The sequence below is a fragment of the Typopeltis vanoorti genome, chromosome 23, assembly GCF_054136105.1.
Source record: "Typopeltis vanoorti isolate ZY-2024b chromosome 23, IOZ_Tvanoo_1.0, whole genome shotgun sequence".
NCBI lineage: Eukaryota > Metazoa > Arthropoda > Arachnida > Uropygi > Thelyphonidae > Typopeltis > Typopeltis vanoorti.
In genome coordinates this window covers 1,432,561-1,456,779 of record NC_143571.1, presented here as the reverse complement: position 1 = coordinate 1,456,779, position 24,219 = coordinate 1,432,561, and the positions used below count along the sequence as shown (strand labels likewise).

At 34.3% G+C, this 24,219-nt stretch overlaps 1 protein-coding gene across 1 annotated transcript; it reads left to right on the top strand.

Moving 5' to 3' along the window:
- The first annotated feature begins 12,013 nt into the window (after positions 1-12,013).
- Positions 12,014-22,191, top strand: LOC150093567 (uncharacterized). Its single transcript, XM_090412812.1, has 7 exons — positions 12,014-12,072; positions 12,846-12,911; positions 15,448-15,547; positions 15,904-15,967; positions 19,136-19,238; positions 20,933-21,005; positions 21,851-22,191. Exons 3-6 carry the CDS (start codon positions 15,489-15,491, stop codon positions 20,950-20,952), a joined length of 246 nt encoding a protein of 81 aa, XP_090268938.1. The 5' UTR covers positions 12,014-12,072; positions 12,846-12,911; positions 15,448-15,488; the 3' UTR covers positions 20,953-21,005; positions 21,851-22,191.
- Positions 22,192-24,219: the final 2,028 nt, after the last annotated feature.

Below are 24,219 nucleotides of genomic sequence, written 5' to 3'. Positions count from 1 at the left end.
GTCCTAACACCCTTGTTAACCACACTCTTACACAATCTACAGGGATGGCACCTCGTTGTCTCACTTCCTGCGCTGGTCTTAAAAAATTTATCAGTGTCAGTCCCATAGAATCTTTTAAAAAATTTATATGCCTCTATCATATCTCCTCTCCTACGTTTATCAACTAGTTTATAGACAACATAGCTATTTTAATACTAACAAAAGTATCCACAATAAAAAAAGAGGCAACCATCTAACAAATGTCAAACTTCCAACAACACAAACACTGCAGACAAACTAAACGAGACGGTGGTATAATAATATTTAGCACACACAAATTAGAAGTAATAGAAATAAACTATAAATTAGAATTTGCAGAAAATATATGCATCGTAGTTAAAAAATATCAAACAAAGAACTCCTTGATATTAAACGCAATATACAGATCACCCAATCTAATCACTTCAAAATTTCTACATGAATTAAACAAATGACTTTCTGCAAGGAAAAAGGCGTCCCATAATACTTGATAATAATAGGTGACATGAATATAAATTCAGAACATACATAACACAGCACAATACCTAGAACTGTTATCAGCATATAACATAACCCCCATCAATACAGTGTATATATATACAAGAAGATATAGTCAAAAATACAATCATTCTATCCTATATTGACACACATAAATATACAGGCCCCTCCAAATATTTCAGATTCCAAATAAATAATTCAGCTTTATAGCAGCCGTCGTAACGTGCAAACTGGGAGACGATTATGGCACTGCCTTACAGTTACATATTGAACCAGAAGCCTTAAAACTCACTGAGACTACAAAACAGTATAATAGTATCCTAAATGAAACTATAGCAAACAACGAAATCAGAAAAAAAAAAAAACAGACTGGATGCAGATAGTACCAGTAGACTCTCCTGACGCTGTATATAATAATCTTAAACTTACATTTAATAAAATATATAACAAAACATTAGCAAAAATAAAGATATCCTCCCAAACCAATAGGAACCCATGAATAACAGATAATATATTAAATCACATACAAAGAAAAGATGCCCTATGGAAACAACTTAGGAAGTCACCTAACAATTCTGTTTCAAGCTAAATACAAAAGAAAACGGAATCTCTTAACAAAACAGATTAGAACGGCAAAATGAAACTATTACAGAAACAAATTAACAACGTCCCAACGTTATAAAGGAAACCTAGCACCTGATTAATGAAATGCTGGACAATACACACAGAACCATTGCCTCAGAAATATTAAAACACAGCTTCACATGCGACTCCAAATCCCTCAAACAGTTATCAGACAAATTTAACTCTGTCCAAAAACTACAGGAAACAATCTCTCCTCACACAAAGAAACGTTCTCCACTAGGATCATCAGCAACACAGTAACAAAAGACAAACTGTCACTTGCATTTCAACAAATTAACCCTAATAGAGGACCATAAATAGATGTAATCAGACCAAAAAACATCAAAAAATACTCAATTAACATATGACAGAACTTCCACATATGTCTTGTTATACTATAACCGTTAAATAAAATCTTTGAAATTGGGCACATACCTTAAACAATAAAGACTGGATTAATCACTTCCACACATAAACATGGGAAAAGAAACATTATAAGTAATTACAGACTCAACGCCACATTATCATTAATCAATCAAATCATTGAACACATTGTGTATTACAAACTCTCCACATACATTGAAATTTCTAAATCATCCCAAAACACAATATGGCTTTCAAAAAATAAAGGAACCCCAACATCCCTGGAAGATTTCACACACCTAACAAAAGCCGCATTAGATAAAAACAGAACACTATTAGTCGTTTTTATTGACCTAAAAAAGCGTATCACATGCTAACACACAAAATCTTGTTCAACAAGATAACACATATTGGAATCGGAGGGAGTCTACTCCTGTGGTTCAAAGCTTAAATGAAAAACAGAAAGCACATCATACATATATCATCAGCGCACAGGAAAGCGGTACTGGTAACCTGTTGAGTACCACAAAGAGCAGTTCTTTCTCACATTCTGTTTAATATATACACACACACATGATATTAGCCATCTCTCCTAAAAAGTAAAATCTTCCGATACACAGACGACACGGCCATAGTATCCATTCACCACAAGGCAAATATTGCTTACACAAATATGCAACACAACATAAACATGTTGCTTATTTGACAACCGGACATTTATCCTCCTATACACAAAGCGGTGATCCTAAAACCACGACCATCATACAGGTGAAAACAACACGTTATCTTGGACTTCAGTTAGATGCTCATCAAAGTTGGAATAACCGTAAAATTATTTACACAGAAAACTCAGGATAATGGCAAGCAAGTAAACTATATCGATTAAAAGACATTGCTCTGACACACACAAAAATACTAATATATAAAGCATTATTTAAAAACATTTAAAGATACTCAATTACATCTTACGCATTCTGTGCAGACTATTAATAGATTACAATCGTTGCAAAATAAAATGGTAAAACTGATATTCTGGAAACGAAAAAAACAGCCCACATTTATACGGGCAGCAAGGACAGAACACAAAATATTTAAGGTGAAACACTTATGCCACCACACAGCCATGGTGAAACATTACTTCAGTTCAAACCTACAGAGTAACCAGAACAGCATATCAGATAACAAGACCACAGTCAACAAAGTACGTAACATACAAATATAATAATTGCTACGGAAAAGCCATCCAAAACTTCCACATACCTGAAATGATAAATAAGCTGCCATTCGACGACAGAAACCTAGTGACGGTGACCTAAGAGAGCTGAAATAGGCGCTATATGTATATTATAGCGAGACCAAAAATTAGAGGGAATTACTCTCTCTCTCTCTCTCTCTCTCTCTCCCTCACACACACCTATAACAAACCCCTCCCAAACACCATTACAAGGATACAAACACCCATATCCATATTCAATGCTTTACTTGCAGAAACGTTAAACCGTGCTAAAGCAGCGGTAGTCCATGGGCACGTGTACTCGCCTCTACTCTCTCTCTCTCTCTCTCACTCACTCTCTCTCTCTCTCTCTCTCTCGCTTTCTCTCTCTCTCTCTCTCTCTCTCTCTATATATATATATATATATATATATATATATATCACTATATAAACTACAATATAAAATCATGGTACAAGATGACAGATTTCATGCTGGCTGAGGCGTCTCCCAGTTAAACAAGGTCCACACTGTTCAACCTCCACGAAGAGGCAAGGAATAAGAAAAGTCTCACTGACTATGCAAATATATATGTGAAAAAAAACATTGTTAGTATTATGACTTATACATATTTAAATAAGATATTGACTTAACATTATTTACTAAATATTTGTAGTATGGAGCCTGTGTAACTCAGTAGAAGTGGTGTGTAGAAGTTGGACTCGGACCAGAGCAGACGTGTTTTTGTGTGCTCCTTAGTGTTCGCGATAGTTTGAGCATAAGAGGATTAGTGCGGCTTGAGCCTTTACCAGTGCGGGCACTTTGCCCTTAATGTACCGTCTGCTTTCATACAGCATGTCGTCGATCGCGGGAAAACCTTCAACTGCTATTACAAGCTCACCTATTAAGGCTACTAGCTTTCAACAGAAATGTTTCATCTGGCAATACCTCTTCAAGTACCAAGGCTACTGGATCTCTGAAGAATACATCCCCGGTCTCTACAGTAACGTCTACTTAACACAATGGAAAAGGCATCAGCGACCGCATCCCCATCAGCTGCTGCCAGTACAACGAAGGATTTCAATTCAGATGTTCTCTCATCGTTGAATCTCCCAGATGAACTAGATTGGAGCAAGGCCTGCATCCTAAAATGTGATCCTTCTGCCACCCCATATACAGAACTGGATATCATCGAAAGTTTGAAAGGCAAGGTATGAGGTTCCGATGCATGGCACCTTGGCTCCTTAAAGTTCAGTTATATTTTCATAATTTCATTTAAACATGTTTCCTTGAAAGAAAATTTTGCTAAATTAAAATCACTTAATGTTAATTAAGTGATTAACATTAAGTGAACCATACACGTGAAATTATCCCCATTGTGAGATCTAGAAAATTAGATATTTTAATTCATTGGTTGCCCCCTCCCCAAATATCTAATAGATTAGTTGGCATGCACTTTGAATCATTTGGTAAAATAGAATGTATTGAAAATGTATCCATTATAAAAGATAAAGAATGGGTGCATGTATTATCTAACAAAAAAAGATTGACTATTACATTGAATGACGATGCCAGACTAGAAAATATCCTGTACATTATAAAAGTTTCTAAAATGCCAGAATTAGTGATCGTTCCAGGAAGACCTCCTGTGTGCTTCAGATGCAGGCAGTAGGTCATCTAAGAAGAGAATGCACAGCATCGAAATGTGAGCGATGCAAGAGAATCGGACACAATAATAAACAATGTCCGGGGCAGACATATGCCTCCATGTTGGCAGCGCGCCCTTCGGGTAGTCAACTGAACACATGTGATGAGCTTGAAAAAGCAGAAGACTTCCAGAAAATATCTTCAACTATTGAATATGAGGCAGAGAATTGGGTCAATGAGAGCAGCACCCCAGGGCTGCTCTCATTGACCTACAGGCACCAGGAATGTAATGAAAATAACTCTCTGCTAAAGGCAAAGGAAGGGATTATCCAGGTGGGCGAGGAGACTAACAGTCAAAGGTAAGGTCAGTTTCAGATTCAGAAAAAGTAACAAAACCTGAAACTACAGATAAAAAAAAATCACTCCGAATAACACAAATGAAGAATTAAATAATAATTGCCCGGTTGAAGATGAAGAATCTCCAAACACTGAAATAATTCAAGCCATCTCGGTAACACAAATTACAGAAAAAAGTAAAACGGATTTAGAAAACGAAGTAGAGAAATCAGAATGGAATACTAAACAGACCCCCAGTAAAGAGAGCAAAAATTAAGTTTACACCTAACATCACCAAAAGTCGGAAGTCAAAACCCAAAGAAAAAAAATTAACTGAGTCCGGAAAGAAAAGGCTGTAGAAAACTAGAAAACTTTCAACTTTCTATGACCCACAATATAAAAATCATTACACTAAACGTAAACGGGCTAAATAATAAAACATCGATACAACTAACAGTTAATTTAATCTTTCAACACATACCCGATATACTTAAGATACAAGACACTAGACCTACACAACAACACTGACCCATCAAACAGCTTCAAATACAAGTTACAAACAATGTACCATATCGTTGCTGAAGAAGATCACACCAATGGTATAGGTGGAGTTACTACACTAATAAAAAAATCTGATAACCTTCAAATATTATCCCATAATGTCGTAATCAGGCATAGAGTTCTGGAGGTCGAGCTCCTTTGGCAGAAAAAAATACACAACATAATTAACATATGTGGACCAGCCACATATAATCATAAGATCACCTTCTGGGAGGAAGTGCGACACTATATTCAACAACAACAAAAAAAAAAAATAAATAAATAAACCAATAATAGCAGGTGATATGAACTTTACAGAACAACCACAAAATGATCAGGAACACCCAAACTACTTCTGCAGAAAATTTTCACAAGAGTTTTAACCACTGTGGCCTATCAGATACCTTCAGAATCTTGCATCCTCAAAAGAAGGAATTCATATTTTGCAATTTTGCAACCCGAAAACCCCTCTAGAATAGACCGCATATACATCCAAACATTCAGAAATATAAAGGTCAAAACTGTACAACACACACCTGTCATGTTCAGCGATCACTATATGGTGATGGCTGAACTACAATACCAACAAACAGAAACAACTGATAAGTTTACAAACAGAAATTTCTCCCTGTGGAAATTTAATAAACACTTTAAAGATGACGATGAATTCAACAATAACATAGAGAAAATAGTTGAGGAAATAGAATCCATAGAAAATGCTGTAACAGCCTGGGAGAAATTTAAACGCATGACAAAACAAACAGCAATCAAAATTAGTAGAATAAAAAAAAAGCAGCAACAAAGGAACAAACAGAACGCGGACACGAAGAAATTATCAAAATTGTATCACTAGCATGCCAGAAATAATGAAAATATCAGAACAGAAATAGAAGAAATTAAAAACCGCATCACAGGGAAACAGTTTCAGGAAATAGAAGGAGCGTGGCTACGTGCTGGTCTCAAAATAATTGAAAATAATGAAGGGAAGACCTCGACAGCATGCTGTTTGAGAAACAACGGAACGCTAAACAGAGAATAAAAACCATAACATACGAAGGCCAAACTCTAAACAAAGAATCCGAAATAATTCGTGGTGTTCAAAAATACTTTTCTTCACTATTTCAAGAAAAACCCAACAGTCAGGAAGAAAGAGAAAGATTCCTTTCACTCTCCCCAAAATCACCCAGAAGGAGGCTGACGAGATCGACGCACCAATCACCTTAGCAGAATGCCGTCTTATAATGAAACAGCTCCCGGATAAGAAATCACCAGGTGAAGACGGACTAACAGGCGAATTTTATAAAGAATACTTCCCAAAATTTGAACATATCTTTATCAAAATGATCAACACGATGATTACAACACAGACAACGCCAGCAAAATTCAACACAGGACACATTGTACTACTACCAAAGGTTGGGGATCAACAGAAGTTACAAGACATAAAAAACTGGAGAGGCATAACCCTACTGAATACTGATTACAAAATAATATCTAAAATACTTACAAACAGAATACAAAAGCACCTCCATAAACTTATCTCACTGGCACAATCATGTGCAGTGAAAGGAAGAAATATTCTTGACACAATAATGCACCTCCAATGCATTTGCGATTATTACAGCCTCACAGAAAATCCATGTATTGTAATGGGTCTAGATATTCAAAAGGCATTTGACACAGTTAGCCACCAATACCTGTTTGAAACACTAGACCGAATAGGAGTTGGAGTAAACTGGAAAGAAACGATTAAGCTTTTGTACAGAAACGCGGAAAGTAGGCTGATCATTAATAAAAATCTGTCAGCCTCTTTCCCAATAAAATGTTCTATCCGGCAAGGAGACCCACTATCCATGGCTCTATTTGTTCTAGCCCTAGAACCACTCATTATAGCCATTAACACAAAGAACAATATCAAAGTAACACATATACACGGAAAAAGTGACGCCAAAATTTTGGCATATGCTGATGACGTCACTTTAACACTAGGAACACAAAAATCCTTGGACACAACGCTCAAAATAATAAAAGACTTGAGCAAAGCCTCAGCACTGAATGTGAATCTGGCAAAATTCCACTGCAAAATAATTGGAAAGTGGGAAAACCAACCAAGGATTCCTTCAGGAATACATGTGAATAATTACATACCGGTTCTGGGCATGAACATCAGAAGCTCAGAATCACACGAAGAACAGTGGAAAGAACTCCATGACGGCATAAAGAAGAAAATGAATGTAATGCGCCCTAGACAGCTGTCCGTCAGAGGAATGGCCCGGGTTTGCAACATCTACCTAACATCTCGCCTGTGGTACAAGATGCACAACACCCTGTATCACGGAAGGTGGGCCGAAAAAAATACACAGGCTCTGCGCTACATACATCTGGGGCTCTCAGGATGAACCCATGCGCAGATCAACACTCTTCCATGAAGTTGAAGCTGGAGGTTTAGCAATGCTAAACATCCATCTGAAAACTCTCATCGGCAGGGCAATCACAGCAGCCGGAGCACACACACAAAACCTATCATGCCTATGCGGCAACATTCTTACAAAAGTGTTTGCCGCATAGGTTTATAAGCTCACTTCCAGATATCATAAAACCAAGCCCGAGAATGTTCCAAGAAATAGCCGAGGTGTACACATATATAATGAAACACTCAGATACCGAAACCTTACAATCAAACCAAGAAAACTATATAAAACATTAAGTCAAATGACATTCCCGCCTCCCCAAACACAGGGAAATAAGAAAAGGAGAAAATAGGCAAAGTCCGGTGTTTAGCAAAGTTTTCCGACTTCCAATATCACCAAAATACAAAACATTCTTCTATAAAGTACATCATGCCTGTCTCCCCACAAAAATGTGGTATGTAGCAAACAAAATCCCATTACAAGGCCAGCGAAGTGTCATTTCTGTCCCAACCCCAAAACAATAGATCATATGATGTTCTGTAGCAAAACGTCCACAGTATAGAACACCATACAGAAACTCCTACATAAGACACAACCATTCTCTGAAAACACATTATTTTGTTTGGAAGACCAAAAAATGAAAAAACAGAACTAATAATCATAATAATGTATGCAATATGATCCCACAGATGTGACAAAATACACGGAAGAGACACCAGACCAGACATACTAGTAAAAATTAACAATTATTTAAAGGAAATTATCATAAACACTACACAAACCAAAAGCACAACAACACAGCAATGGAGGAAACTCGGCCTAATTGAAGAAGGAGAAGAAGAAGGAGAAATAAATCTCATACCGATAATGGAACCCCCGTAGTTAGTGGTAAACAATAATGATAACCCACTATCTGAACAAAAAGCATAATCCCAGACAAATGTGCTGTTAACGTAGGCCCATTCGCCACAATGAGAGGAATAATGACAACAAGATATCAAATCTAATAAATAAATAAAAAAATAAATAAAATAAAATAAAATAAAACAATAATAATTAAAAATAAATAAATAAAAGTTAAAAAAATAATAAAAATATTATTAATAATATACTGTATATGTACGCCTATATATAAGGGATAAGAATGTTATATATATATATATGTATATCTAATTGTGTAAGAAAAAAAAATGTAAATGTAAATAGCAAATTACTCCTTAAGATAAGTCAATACTATTCTAGTAATAAATATGTAGATTAAGATATACTACCAGACATATGTATATGTTCTTGTATATACAGACACAAGGACAGTAGAAATGTCAATTGTAAGAAATGCAGATAACATAAGTTCATAACATGATAATTAACCCAAAACGTTAATAGGATATGTTATCCATTTATAGACCTGTAACTAATTCTGCAATTCAGAAAACTTTGTATATAAGAAATTACAGATTTACCTCTTAAGTTAAGCAAACAATATAATGTTAAAGCAATATGGAATTCATTTTTGTAAAAATAAGAGTGCCCCCAAAAAAATCTGCATGAAATATAGAGATACTACCAAAATATATGCATATATGATTGTAAATAAAAACATAAGCAATGTATGTATTTTAAGAATAAGATGTGCATTTAAATTAAGTTAATAAAATAATCATCCAAAATATGTGAAGAAAGATATAGAATGAAGATATATGTAAAACGAATTGTACATATGGAAAATGTCAATGCTAATACACACACACACACACATACATATATATATATATATATATATATTTTTTTTTTTTTTAAATGTACACAGCTGCTGTTGTTGTTGATACAAATAAACTCAGTAGAAGTGGCGTTTGCATTCTACGGCACTTGACCGCACGACGAAAGACGTTCGAATCTAATCGTCGATTAGAGGAACTTTTTCTAAGCCTTTTCTCGACCGTTTCCCGAGTTGGTCGATCTCTGGCACACGCTGGCGGGTTTTTTCGTCCCATAAACTCAAGGAAATCGGCTATCGAACCCACACTATTTTCAGACATTAAAAATATTGTGTTATGGTTAGGCACCAAGAGATGGCAGCACTTGCTAGCCGCCTTTTTCACTGTGTACCGATTAATTAGTGATAGCCTTGGGCCAGCTATCTCTGATTGGCTACCAGTGGAGATTGAACTGCTACTCAGTCTCCAAAAGTTAGATTGGGCTAAAAACGCCTTGCCTATATACGGGAGCAAAAAGGCGTTAGCTGATTATTATTTTTTTGTTTTGATATTTGTAGTGAATAAAAATGTAATAGCAATACAATACTTCAATTGTATATTTGTAAATATTCTGTATATGTGAAGAGGATAATAAACGTTTTTTTTAAATATTATTAAAGAGAGAAAGGGAGAATTATGACTTGTTTAGTTACATATTCCAAACTCTGCTGTTTCCGTCATACAAATATTCATTGTGTTGGCATTTTTGTTCTTCACAAAGCCTTTGTTTTTTTCATCTAAGTCGGGATACGCAAGTTATGAGCGATTTTGCGAGCTTTCGACTGTTTCGAACTGTTAGCGTGTGAGAAACCAGTAAGAAACCTGAAGATGATAAAACTTCACTATTTATTACCACAGCATCCGAATGTCAGAAAGTTATATTTTATCATAAGAAACTTCCTTCACAAGTTGATACTGAAATATGAGAATTCAGAAACTAGGAATAATTGAAATATATATTTCTCTTAATTAAACTAATGAATAAGGGTCTATTGTTGAAAAAAAAATTAACCGCATTAAAATTATCAGAAGACAAAAATGTGTCAAGATTAGTTCCAGCGTTTTTCAATACTTTTAGGAATATATGGGAAAATGGAATTTCAGACATTTACTATTACATAATTATTAATGAATTAATCTTCAGGATACACTCTATACCCGTATTCTCCTGTTGTATTATAGTTTTAAATGCTAAATTTATTATTCTGTATTTGAATCAAAAAGTCTTCAAGATATATCACAGAGTGATACGTATTTCACTTTTTGCACTCCAGAGGCTGGCAATGTCGATTTGTGCAGAGATTGAGCCAAAGGATTTCCAAGCTATGAGCACTGAGGGCAGACTCGCGGTAGTAATTTCAGATATGATAATTCCATTCTGCAGCGATTGATATTAATGTTTGGTGCTTGGCTACTTGTGCAACTTTTGTAACTGATAATTTCATCTTCTGTTTACTAAAGGTCTGAACTGGATTGAAAAAAAAAATACGAACAGGATTTTAGGATTATCAACAATGGATAGCATTCATATTAAATGATTGTTCTCTTAGGTATTCACTCATAATACTAATAATAATCTTAATAATTCTGCTACTACTACTATTTTACTACTACTACTACTACTAATAATAAATAACTCATGGCATTTTAAACGCTTTTCTCTTTAATTTGTGCACGATGAGTGGTTATTTGTTATTTTATGTATCAGAGACCGTTGGTTTGGGGGTTTATTTAAAAGTTCCTCTGTTGTTTTAATGCAAAGTAATAAATTCTGGTAATCATGTTGAAGGCCACACTACGCAACAAATATACGCCGTTTTTCTCTCCAAAACCCTCGTGTTTTTCATCATTCAACACCAAGTAAAAACATGATCGGGAGAACATACGCAATTTAGAAATATATCTTTCAGGTATGACTAACCATCTCTTCCTAAAATTATGGGAAAGCCCAATCTAGGTGTGTCGTAGGCCTTAAAGGCCTAAGTACGACGGATTATTGTTAGTGTATTTAGTCAGCGATTTGAAGTTGACATTTTGGGACTTTCAAAATATAGTGTCGAACCATTTCATGGTACCACGGACTCAGTTCACTCTAGTTGCGGTATTGAATTTAAGACAAGTTTATTTAGAAGTACACACCGAAACATTCCTTAACATATTCAGGTATTTATTCTTAAGATGCATGACTTAAATCCTATACCGCAATCTCTCTCTCTCTCTCTCTCTCTTTCTCTCTCTCTCTTTCTCTGTCTGACTATATTTGACTTGCTACATCGCAGTCGAAATGAAGTTCGAATCCTGGCTGAGATTCCAACTTTTATAGAGGAACTTTTTTTAAGTTTTTCAACTTAATGAGAATTAACGTGTCTCAAATGCGATGACAGGTCTCCTCCTAAAGTTGGGTTTCATTTTCTTCACGCATAACAGAAAACGGAGCAGTGAACAGACATGATAAACTTGATTAACATCTTAATTACTTTGGCGTAATTAGAATGAACATATCTTTATTCAATATGCAATAAATTTATGACACTCACTCTTTTTTCTTGTTGTTGTTGTTGTTGTTGTTGTTTAGGAAGCCTTAAATTGGTTAGAAACATCTCCCAAGGCGAAAGTAGGAAATTTAAAGATTTTCTGGCAAGGCATGGACATCGATGTATCATGGAAGTAAGTACTGACACTTTCAGCATTTATTGATAGTTAAAATTCATTATATATCTTTGTCAATGCAATATTTATTATTGCAAAGAAAGATATATTTATGAAATTAAAATCACAATTTGAAGTTTGTAAATAGTTACATCAGTCCCTGATGATGAAAAAAAATTGCTTCAACCATTTTTGTTTCGGTAACTCACCCGATTTTATACACTACACTACAATACTCTGCTTTTTATTTTGTTATTACGAGCTTTCCTGGTTCTCAATGAACATATCTCATGTTGCAAGATTGTAATTGAAGACTGTATTATATAAGTGATGATAAATTATTTAATCCCGATATGTAAGTATTTATGATCTATGGGCGGAATACACGGGTAAAGGAATCTTATCTAGACTTTGTTGGAAGTATTGGATTTATTTTTCTCTTTTAAATCTGATATATATAGCATAGTACCTTGGTTGCATTTTATTACGCAATTTATGTAATCTTTCTTTGAAAATACTGTATACTTAAACATACTTTATATTCCATTACACAGCAGCCAGCGTATATTTAATATATTTAGTTCTCTGTATGAATTGTCATTACGAATTATCGGTGTTGTTATTTTGAATTTGTTTGTTTTTATCTTTCGTCTTCAAATCCTTTACAATTCTCTTTTAAAATGAATAAAGTTCGATATGCTATTAATGTGAAACTGTGTTTTCATTCAACATGGAACATTTAACTAACTGAAATTTCTGATATGACATCATATATTCGCTTTTTTTTCCAGATGGATATATATATATACTCGGTGCCCTGGCACACAGATCCAAAGCCGTTAGTGAATACATTATAAGTGAGTATTTTTTCTGTTTATTGAAATAACTGAAGATTCATCAAATTTTCGCCAGAACTATTTATTTAAACTATTTCGACATGATTGTTTATAGATGAATGAAATTTAGGAAAACATTGCATGAACTGATGAGAATTCATCAGAATGTATGAAGAATATTTTCTGGTCATAACCAATCAGACAAAAAAGCACCCTTCGATAACATTTCTTATTTAAAACTAAGATTTAGAGAGTAAAAAAAAAATCATACATTTTATTTTCAGGTAGCTGGATTATACACAGACTTATAGTTAGACCACTTCCGATTCATATAATTCAATTATCTTTATATAAAGTGATTTATATCAGGCTAACTAGACTACAATTCTTCTGCAAAATATCAAATATTTTAACTTATAAAATGATCATTAATGCTTATAATATTTTAATTTGTTTTCCACTGTCTTTGTGCATTCTTTTCTCTAAAAGAACACCATCGCATCAGAAAGAAAATCAATACTATCATATTTCAATATGGAGACTACATAAAATTTGTTACTAGTTCTTAACTAAGAATGAAATAAATCTCGAAGGATTGAAGTATCTTTGGGGCATAGGTCCTGCATTCTTGTATTCATTCGGCTCTCATTGTCTCCAAACTGTATGATTCTATCAGCTTTAATAGATCATAGTCAATAAAAACGTAATGTTTCAAATTTGGATAACTTCGTCACAAGAAAAATTTTGGATAAAATCCTGTGTGTATGTGTGATGCACAGGGAATTTGACACAGCTGAATACAACTTTTTCCAAATAACACTGCCAAGAACAGTTAGCAGATTTTACCCTTCAGCAGGAACGCCTATTTCTGGACATATTTTGGATCTTTCATATAGATTACAATTCAAACCTACAAACAACTGTTGGTCTAACACTTAAGATGGAACTGAAGGCCGGACGATGATATGATTCTTTATGAAAGTAGAAGTTTGCTTCTAATATATTTCTTGCTATCTTAACGCTAATTCAGTGTATCGTACATAGTTGAAACGACAAATGAGGTTGCGCTCAAATCTTGCAGTTTGAGAGGTTTGCCATTCCTATAGGCTTATGGGAAAATCGCAACTGCCTTCTTGTAATGAGTTGAATATCTGCCCGATCCTCAAAATATTTTATTCTTCATGATTATTTCTAACACAGGGAAGTGAGTCTAGTCTCATGGAACTAAAACTGGCTAGAAGGAGGGTAGCAAACAATAGTGGAGATGCACTGTGCTTGGTTAAGAATTGTTGGATACTTAGAGTCAGGTGGTACAGGGTATAGTTATAGGATCATGCGGAAACCAGATTCTAGACTTTATTTCATTGTGGGGAGTTTTATTTTTGTAAGAGGGAAGTTTATATAAAACTCAAGACTCATCCTGTGTGCTAATTCTTTGCAAAAGGTTGAGAGATTTTTAGCAACGGGCAAAAATTTGCACCAAGGGATCATTGACACGCTGTTCTATTTAATATTATCACGAAGCTTGGAACAAGCTTCTTCATATATTTTTCAGAACATACCAAGTATGGCTTGGTATCTGTGAACTTAACATTTAATTCGGGACATACCAAGCAATAATTGGTATGTCCCGAATATTTGGTAGGTATCTTAATTGACAAGTATTGGTTTTCTACGATAATGTGTTGACACAGCGGCTAGTCTATATGTGCATGGTCAATGAGTGGGACCAATTTCTAAATTCGTATGAATATATTCTGAATACTTTTATATATATTCAAGTTTATTCAAGTATATATATTCATAGTCATATATCTTGAATCTATTTAACGTTGACTCTCCCAATGTTTCTTGTAACAGTTCATACATTTCTGTCACAATCCATTTATTTCGAGAAGAACAAGAACAAGAACAGATAAGAAGATTATTATCTCTCTTTCAAAGGCATTGATGACATGATGATATCTGGACTGCAGAGTACAAATTTGGTAACATGTGTTTCTTATAGAAGAAGTAGAAGTGGTGGCGAAGACTTTAACAGATCACCATCTTTGTTCATGACCTGCGATGATGAGTTGGGAAACGCTCCCTATAAGGATAAATTCAATGTTTGTCGGTTACAAAATTTGGCTAATATGTAGAAAAGAGGAGAAAAATATAAAATACTAAAGGTATTTTATATTTTTTATATTATATTTTTTATTTTATATTTATATAATCGAAAGATTAGATTTATGTGTTTTTTCTGGGATTTGCGAATTATCTAAATGAATTGCTGAAGGCTGTCGTGATCGCTTTGGCGATGAATGAGTTTACAAAATGTGACCAGGCAATTTGACAGTAATAATTAGTATGAACTTCCTACGATAAGATAGGATTTATGACGTAGAGATTCCATGTAAAAATATAATGTAATACACGCTCCCCCCCACACTAATTGCTCCTTCGAATCCAAGAATTTTAAAGTTTATTGACATTTATTTATAGAGTATTTTTTTAAAAAAATCATTCTTAAGCCAATTCTAATATTAATTTAGTTTCGAATTTTCATTTCCAGAAATCCGTCTGTAATAAGAACAAAAGTTCCAAGGAGACGAAATGCCGTCTACTGACGAAACTCTGTCGAAGAAGTATCCGAATGCCACGTGGAGAATAAGGTAGCATTTCAGTAATTATGTACATTTATTTCCTCGTCAAGATTCTAGTATTTCAAACACTTCTTATATTGCCTTCATATGCTTCTATTCCAGCTCAGTTTTCTCGATATCTCTGGTTCAAGATTATATACGATATTTTGGCGATGTGCATTTGGTACATGGTCGCTACTAACTATCCTCTATGACGAATGCACAGGTGCCTCACACGATTCTTGTTTCTATAATTAGATGCTTGTGATAAATGCATTTGATTGTGGGTGTAGATGTAGACAGCAAGAGATATTTCATCCATTTTTACTTATTGCATGCGTATTTGTAAATAAAAATACTTATTCACTGAGTTTGTATTCTTTCAGGTATCTCTTGAAATTCTTTCTAAATCAGTGTCGTAAATTTGTCAGACTTAGAGAAAGATCAAAGGTAAGAATAAACATTCCTTTATTTTCATATAACAACAGAAACGTCTAGTAGTAAATAAATTAAATTTAATAATAAATTGATATTAAAACTCCCTTCTATCACAAGAAAGGTGCACGAGGCTTACTTGCAAGTCCAAAATATGGAGTTGGTAGTTGATTGCTCTCTAAAGTGATTTTACTCTGCTTTACTCACAGCTCGGTGAATCAGTCACAGAAGTTTGTGACGAGGGCATTCTGAGACCGAATGATTTATTATTTTGAAGAACTCATAACATGGAAATAAAATTGAAAGACAGCATTTGTATTCATTTCTTCGCGTGAACTATCAGGATATTTCATTCATTCCAGTACGATGCAAGTACGGTTGTGGCAACGATTAGAAAGTTCTGCACATGTTTAAAGATATAAACAAAACATCTGAGTTATATTTGCTTTTTGAAAATTTAAATTCGTTCGTTTCATAGTTTTTACACTTGGTAAATCAAATTTATTTGCCGAGTAATCAAATAATTAAAAATCCTAAACTGTTCTTTCTTTCTTTCTTTTCAGTCCCTCTTCATGAAGTGAGTAGATACTTTAAGCCAGGGTTACCGTCAACTGGGTGTTCTGATGATGCTTGAAGGACGGCTTCCCCGTTCTGATCTAATTTTCTTTCTTACTTTGGATGAAATCAGAGATTTGTTAAGAGTGAGAACTTCTGGGCTGGTGGCCAAGTGAGCTCAAAATGGATATCTCTTAAATCTCAACATGACACTTTGGCTGAACACAGTTATTGAGCATAACAACAACAAGGTGAAGAGAAACAAAATGCGTATGACTTAACACCGATCCTTTTTTAATGTAGAGATAATATGTACAAAATAGATTAGTATTAAAATATACTAATATATTATCTTTTTTTTATATTCATATTATACATTTCAAAGTTTACCGATCTATGTACCTGTCTCTAAACACAACTTGCTAAAGACCTAAGTGGAATACAATGAGGAAGTTGGAGGAATTCTTTCATTATTTTTGACCAAATTAACAGCGTTCTTTCTTTCTTACGTTCTTTAAGGTCCGATAGATTCGACCCGAATGGGCCAAACTCGAGGTTGATTGTAAAGGAGGGAGGAAAAAGCAAAATTCAATATACACCCCGATAGCTCATATCGTTCAATAGATTTCTGCTATTTATTTTTGAAATCGTTTTACCCAAATCATGTAAGAATAAGTGATATTTCATTTACACATTGATATGTGATCTAAGTACTGAGAGAAAAACTGTGAACTGAGTATGAAGGAAGCGGAGAGCGGCTGCAATTTAAAAGCAGCTATTCGATTATTCTCCTATGGCATTGACAGAAAACTAATAACTATATTAAAAGATGTTTATAGAAATGCAGTTGCAGCAGTTAGAATAGGTGATGATTTGGGGAAATGGTTTAATACAAGCAGAGATAGTAGATTGTGGGAGCCAATATCACCAAGCATTTTCATCGCATATTTAGAAAGAGCAATGGACAAAATGAAGGAAAATGAAAAAGGAATATCAGTGCATGGGATGAGAATTAACAATCTGAGATTTGCAGAAGACATTGTTATTATTGAAGAAGGCGAAAGAGAACTTGAAAAAAATCATTGAAACTGTTAAAGGAGGAAGGGAAAGATTTGGACTTGTTATGAACTTGAGGGAAAAAAAGAAATGGTATTTGATGAGAAGAACATGAAACAAAAGATACAAGTGGATGGAATTGATATAGAAAATGTAGAACAATTCACATATTTAGGAAATAAAATGACGTGATTTGGACTGTAATAAAGAAATAAAGATCAGGATTGCGAAGGGAAGAACAAATCTGAAGGCCATGGATAACATCTGGAAAAGTAAAGTGATCAGCCTGCAAACAAAACTAAGAGTACTGGAAACATGTATCTTCAGCGGTGTACTGCATGGGTCTGAAACGTGGGTAATAAATATGGAATCAGGAAAAAGAATTTTGGCATTTGAAGGAACTGATTACAGGAAGAATCTAATAATAGGATGGGTACAGGAAGTCACAAACGAAGAGCTCTGTCGGAAGATACAACCAAAGGAGAATCTAATGCAGAATATTATAAAACGGAAGCTGCAATTATTTGGACACATCTGCAGAATGAGCGAGGACCGGAAGATCAAGACATTCATGTTTGGTATTATGGATAGACGACATAAGGACGGTGTGGAATGGGTGTTCAGAAACTGGACACTGTGCACTGTACAAAGAAAGGTGGAAGAAGATAGTAAAGGAGGCATCGGACACCAGCGGGCAGTGAACCCATGGTTCGTGATGATGATTTGATTATTCTGATTGTTTCAATTTTTGAGAATGTAAATTTTTCTATGAAGTTCGATGGGATGCCATAACTACAGTAGCAAGACTGATACAATTTATGCCACAGGTAATGCAGATTATTTTATATAGAAGCTACTTCAAAATTCGCGACAGCTTTCTTCATCTTCCTTATTATAGTACTTACCCACGTGTTTTACAAACACATTGTGTTTACAAGAAAAATGTACCGCTGCAATGAGGAACTGAGCCGAGTAAATATTTATTCTGTTGATAGTTTGCTGGAAATCACACCACAAATGCTAAAAGAAAACGTGTTCTTTATGCACCTTCTACAAATCGGAAACAACACTTTATAAGTACATATTAATTTCAAGAAATAACGTATTGCAACATCGAATTGTGCTGGGATTGACATTCCATGACTAGCATAACCTGTCTCAAACCCATCGCATTTTCGCCAGATTTCCTTTTTGTATCAATACAGTTATATTTTATTACATCATTACTTCAAACGTCACACATCAGACATCACATTTTCTGTCAGGTTCGTGAAGATAATGTGTATCGAAGTTCATTTTACTACATGGTTTTGAATTTCAGACCAGTTTTAAAATTACGATACGGTTGAAACAGACAATTAACGTTCTTCCATCTTGCAGTCAATGACTTGTCGACCTCTGATTAATCATTGAAAGGAGTCTCCGTAATAGATTTCCGTCAAATCATTAATAAGCATTCGAATGGCGGTGTTTTGGTATATTGTTAATTGCTGTTATTATAAATCCTTTTCATTTTAGTTTGTATGAGGAAATGCTTGCACTCTTAAGTTCACGTATTTGATTTTTCTTTAGGAAGGAGACATTTGGATTGCGTACTCCACTGACACTGGTTGGACTCCGCACTTTCCTCTACTGGCAGGAATCGTAGCAGAACTAGGAGGTATCATTTCTCAAGGTAATATTTTCTTAAGAGTCATCACTTAAATATGAGTTTATAACTCACTAAGGATTTACAAATTAAATAGAAGTTAGCATTCGCGAGAATAAGATGTGGAGAGACAAAAATGACGCCGATTCCATCTGTCTGTCTTGAACCTTGTTAACAAAAGCTTGCAAATATTGCAATACGTGATTGCGAGCTGTAATCACGTGTGGCAATATTTGCAGTTATAATCATTTAAATGTCGTATTTCTTTTGACATGTGATGTCTTATTTTACAGGAGATGTTTAGATTAATATTAAACATGTGTGGGATAACCATAACATTGAGCAAATGGTCTGCATCGATTTACCACATTACTTGTAAATAAATCACAGCTATCCTAGGCATTTCTGTGTACGAGTAGAATATAGCATAGCAGACTTAAATAAGTAGTTGCGAAGGGTTGATTCATTGAAAAGAAATTGGTCTCCATGACTGTTGACGCCTCTCATCACGAAATGACGTGATGAGACATCTTTCTTGAACGCTTAAGACTGACGTCTTTAAATTTTAGGAATGATTAGGGAAAATGAAGAGTTTGCAATTATCAGCCCAGTAAATGAAAGTATGAAGGAATTCAAAATTCAATTTTTGGTTCCATACGTTAATGGCTAATTTGTTTTTGATATGGAACGAATGCTTTGCATGATCATGAAAAAAAAGGCAAAATAACGTTTTTAATTCCCCCAGGCATTGCATGTTTAAAGCACTAAGGTAGGATATGAAATGCCAGTCAGAATACAAGATTTCTCGTATTGAAGCAAATGATTGAAAAAAGAGGAATAACATGAATAAAAACAGGATCCGTCCTGATAATCACGGTTATTTCGATTGCACTCAACATGCATTTTATCATTATTAATAACCACAATAACTGAAAATGTTCAAAATAAAGCTTGATTAAATTAGTGTAAGCTTATCTGGCGAAAATGACTTGCTTAGTAAAGCTTTCTCGGTTTCCATTGATTGGACTTCTGTTTTTAATTATTATCTCATCAGAAGCAAGATGGAAGAGATTAGAGCGTCACCATCTTATCATTCCAATGCACATTATGGATCTCGGGTAGAGAAGCATAATAGGCAACCTCCTGGACGGAGATGATGATACTTGACAGGACAGAGCAGGACATCAGCAGAAATAAACATTAAAAGAACTAAGTACCAATATCTGTTCAACTCCATATTGCAGTTCCATTCAACCTTTGAAGAGTATCTTGCTAATAATTTATGGAATAAAAGTTATAATTTCTTTGTCATTAAAAAAAAAAAGGAAACTTGAAAAGTAATAATCCTAAATTAAAGATTTTTAAAAGTTCATCTAAATTAAGATGTTTATGAGGTACGAAAATTATTACACTATGTATTTCATGCCAATTTTTCTTAGATACGGGGCTTGTATTTTCTCCCTTAATGCCTGTAATTGTTAAAATATTCAATCATTAATGTTTTGTTTCATAAAAGGAATGGAAAGCATAAATTGTAAACTAAAACTGACGATCCCTTTGAGTGAATAAAGCAATTTATCAATTACAGCACATGTCATCGTTTGCCTTCATAAATTACTTAATAATCATTTATTTTTGTTTTGTTTTTGCATTTTCATTCTCTTTAGATAAATCGGTATTCATCTCATTTGTAGACAACATTTTAGTATTTTGTTTTGCAGGTGCAGTTGTAGCTCGATAATGTGGAATACCTTGTTGTGGGACTTCATGGAGTAACAGATGTGTTCTCTTCTGGTAAGTTTATAATATTTGGTCGTTTCTTAAATCATCCAGTTTAAATACTCCACAAAAAAAAATAAAGACGATTGCTACCCATTGAAAGAAGATCTCAGATCATATAAACCAATAAATGCCTACGTGCTGTAAAAGCAAATATACATATTTGTTTACAGTTTAACTGTTTCAAGTTTTTATGTCAATAACCTCCTCCCACAAAAGGCTGTATATTTGTCATATATTATTACTATAAGTGGACTAAGGACTGAACAGTTAAACTTTCTAACTCATCTTTTTCTTTTAAAATAACTGAACGAACTTCTTTGCCAAAAATAAGGTTGCAAGGAGAGTATTAAAGTCGATATAATCTACATAAAAAAGTAGGACTGCTTTTGGCGCGATAGCTATCTCAGCTGATACAGCATATGATGTTTGCTCAAAGCACAAATGATGTCAGCAGAAAACGTAACACAAAACACATGGCTTACGGAGAGTCAGCACCACCAATCGTCAACTTCCAGTCACTTGTCTACTGTATGGCCATCTTTGCCAGAGCATGTTTTTGAACTGTTCTGACACCATACTTTGCTAATATAAATTAGAATTCTGTACAGCAACAACAGCTTCTTACTGCAGAACATTAGAAGGAATACTAAATCAAAATAAATTTTCTAGGTAGTATTATATTGCCATAGACATATGACAATTCATTTTAGCTTATATATATATATATATATATATATATATATATATATATATATATATATATATAAGAAGCTTAATAAATCTTTTAATTTCTAATTCGAATACCTAAATTGTTTTCTGCTATTCTTAAACCGTAATATGCATTTTATTTGTTATAGGAGGCGTGGTGATACTCGATGGCAATAGCGGAATTTTGAGAATAGATTGACAGATAATCAAAGAATAATAGCTGAAGAGAGGGGAAGTGGCAGTAGGAGTATTTAAATGAAATCGAACTTTCGTATAACCCATCTGAGTGTTAAACGTTGGAAAAGAACATTCTTCACTGCTGTCCAGTTTTAGCTAAAATACTTCACCACTGGATGTGTAAAATGAAAAGAGAAATTCTGCCAAAACACAATTATGGACTTCTGGAAGGAATTTTATGTTTGTTCCCTTCTGATGTGTGATCAATATATTTATGGTTTTTATATACTGTAATAAATATATTTTGTAACGATTTGATTGAATAATTACGAATTTCACATTTTGAATGATTGAATTTACTAATATCAAACAGTGCACTAAGCAAATTAATTATCTAAACTAATATATGGATTAAATTAAAAAAATATAAATTAACTACGACAGAGGAAGATTGAATCTTGGCTAATTGTTGTATTAGGCCTAGTGCGGTATATATTATATATTATTAATATTATTAAGAGACTTCCAGGGAGTCAGGGACTCATCTAGGGAGGCCACATACTCACGCACCAGCAATAATTCTTATTATTGAATTCATTTACACTGCTTGCCTACATAATAGATCCGATGGCAATTCATTCCGATTAGGAGCCAACCTATGAGAGAAAAATCTATCCCTCCTTAGAGGCATTCATTCTAAGCTTCGGAAGTTGAGGATGTCCTTCTGATGTTCTTTCTCCGCCCTCCATAAAAATAAAAATTCCATCAACTGAAACCAGTATGATCCTTTTTTTAGTTTGTACGCCTCAATCATATCACTCCTCCTCTTTTTCCTGTTTGCTAGTGTCTGCAAATTCTCAATCGTCTTCATAATTCCACAATCCTGATATCATTTTAACACTCTCCTTTGCACTCACTTCACTGTATCAGAATCACAATGGAAACGAGGAGAACAGACTTGCGCACACTAGCCCAAGTGAAGTCCTATCAAGGCCTTGTAAAGAGGCAAAAGTGTTCAGTCTACTCGGCTATAAGTCAAGTCATTTTTATGACCTTGAAGTTTTGAAGAAAGTTTAAGGATTCAAGACTCGTAAGGAAGCTCAAATTGGTTTAGAGAATAGTCGGGCATGCAGATTCTAGTAAAATATTTTCCCTTCATCATCATGATTGGTCTGTAGGGTAAGCGTACCGATGCCCAAAACGCAAATTGCATTTCTTTTTATCCACACACAGCAGAATTCCATAAATGTTAAATGACCGACGAATGCGAATCAAATGTTGGTACTCTTTAGAACGGTTATGGAACGCACTTAAAACAAATGATGCGAAGAAATGCATATTTGCATATTAAGCGAAATGCATATTTGCATATTATAAGCGAAGTGATTTTGTTATCTTATTGGCCAATTCATCCTGATCTTTATCTTTTTCTGCACAGAATTATAACCAAACACAAATGTGGCTTCAGCATTTTTTGCAGCAGCAACAGGAGTTAATGCTTTGATATCAGGTTTCTGATTCGAAGAGCAGAAGGTGAAGCCTCCGCACTACACTATATTTCATTCACTACGCTCATGAGACGTTTTTTCAGTTGTGCTTCACAGACTTGGTAGGCGCTTTGGTCAACTTAAATTACTTAAATTCAGTAGACCTGTGGTCCCCAACCTTTTCCCACTTGTGTATCTCTTTTAAACCCATTTCTATAAACTGCACTCCTTGTTTTTAGAATAGCTGTTTTTATCTGACATTTATTGTTCCATAACTAACGTTTTGCATTTTGTTTACTTCATTTCCGCTATTACTGATTATTTTTCGTGTACCTCTGAACGACCCAGTACATACCCTCAGGGGAACGCTACTATCGGTTGGGAACCGATCTAGCGAACGTATATCTGATACTGTCTTCATGCACGTTATTCGCCACTATGCACAAAAAAAAAAAAGGAAAAAAAAAAGACTAACCGGTCATCTTGAAAATACATGACGGGAACAATGATAGATAATGACAGAGATATTGCTTCAAAATCGCTCTTCATTGTAGAATCCTTTGTAGTCTAAGAAAATGTATAGTTAGCATAAAGCTTCAATATTTCATGTTTGTGAATTACAGGCTATTTTTTGATTGTTTGACTAACGATGTTTGCAAAATTCTATTACAGTATTAAAACTTTTCCCAGTGATAAGGGGACGGACATGCTTCAAAAATGTGTATATCGCTAAAACAAACTTGAATTTAAAGGTTTAGTTCTTCGTAACAAGAATTTCTCATTCCTATTCGATAAGCATACTTCCTGTTTACAGATTCGATTTAACAGTTTTTTCAGATTGTAGAAGAGCATGC

What these genes read in the sequence shown, in the direction of transcription:
- LOC150093567 (XM_090412812.1), top strand. Translation starts at nt 15,489, where the DNA reads ATGCCGTCTACTGACGAAACTCTGTCGAAGAAGTATCCGAATGCCACG. An exon ending in AATGCCACGTGGAGAATAAG is followed by an intron (nt 15,548 to 15,903) that starts GTAGCATTTCAG and finishes GTATTCTTTCAG; the next exon opens with GTATCTCTTGAAATTCTTTC. An exon ending in GACTTAGAGAAAGATCAAAG is followed by an intron (nt 15,968 to 19,135) that starts GTAAGAATAAAC and finishes ATTTTTCTTTAG; the next exon opens with GAAGGAGACATTTGGATTGC.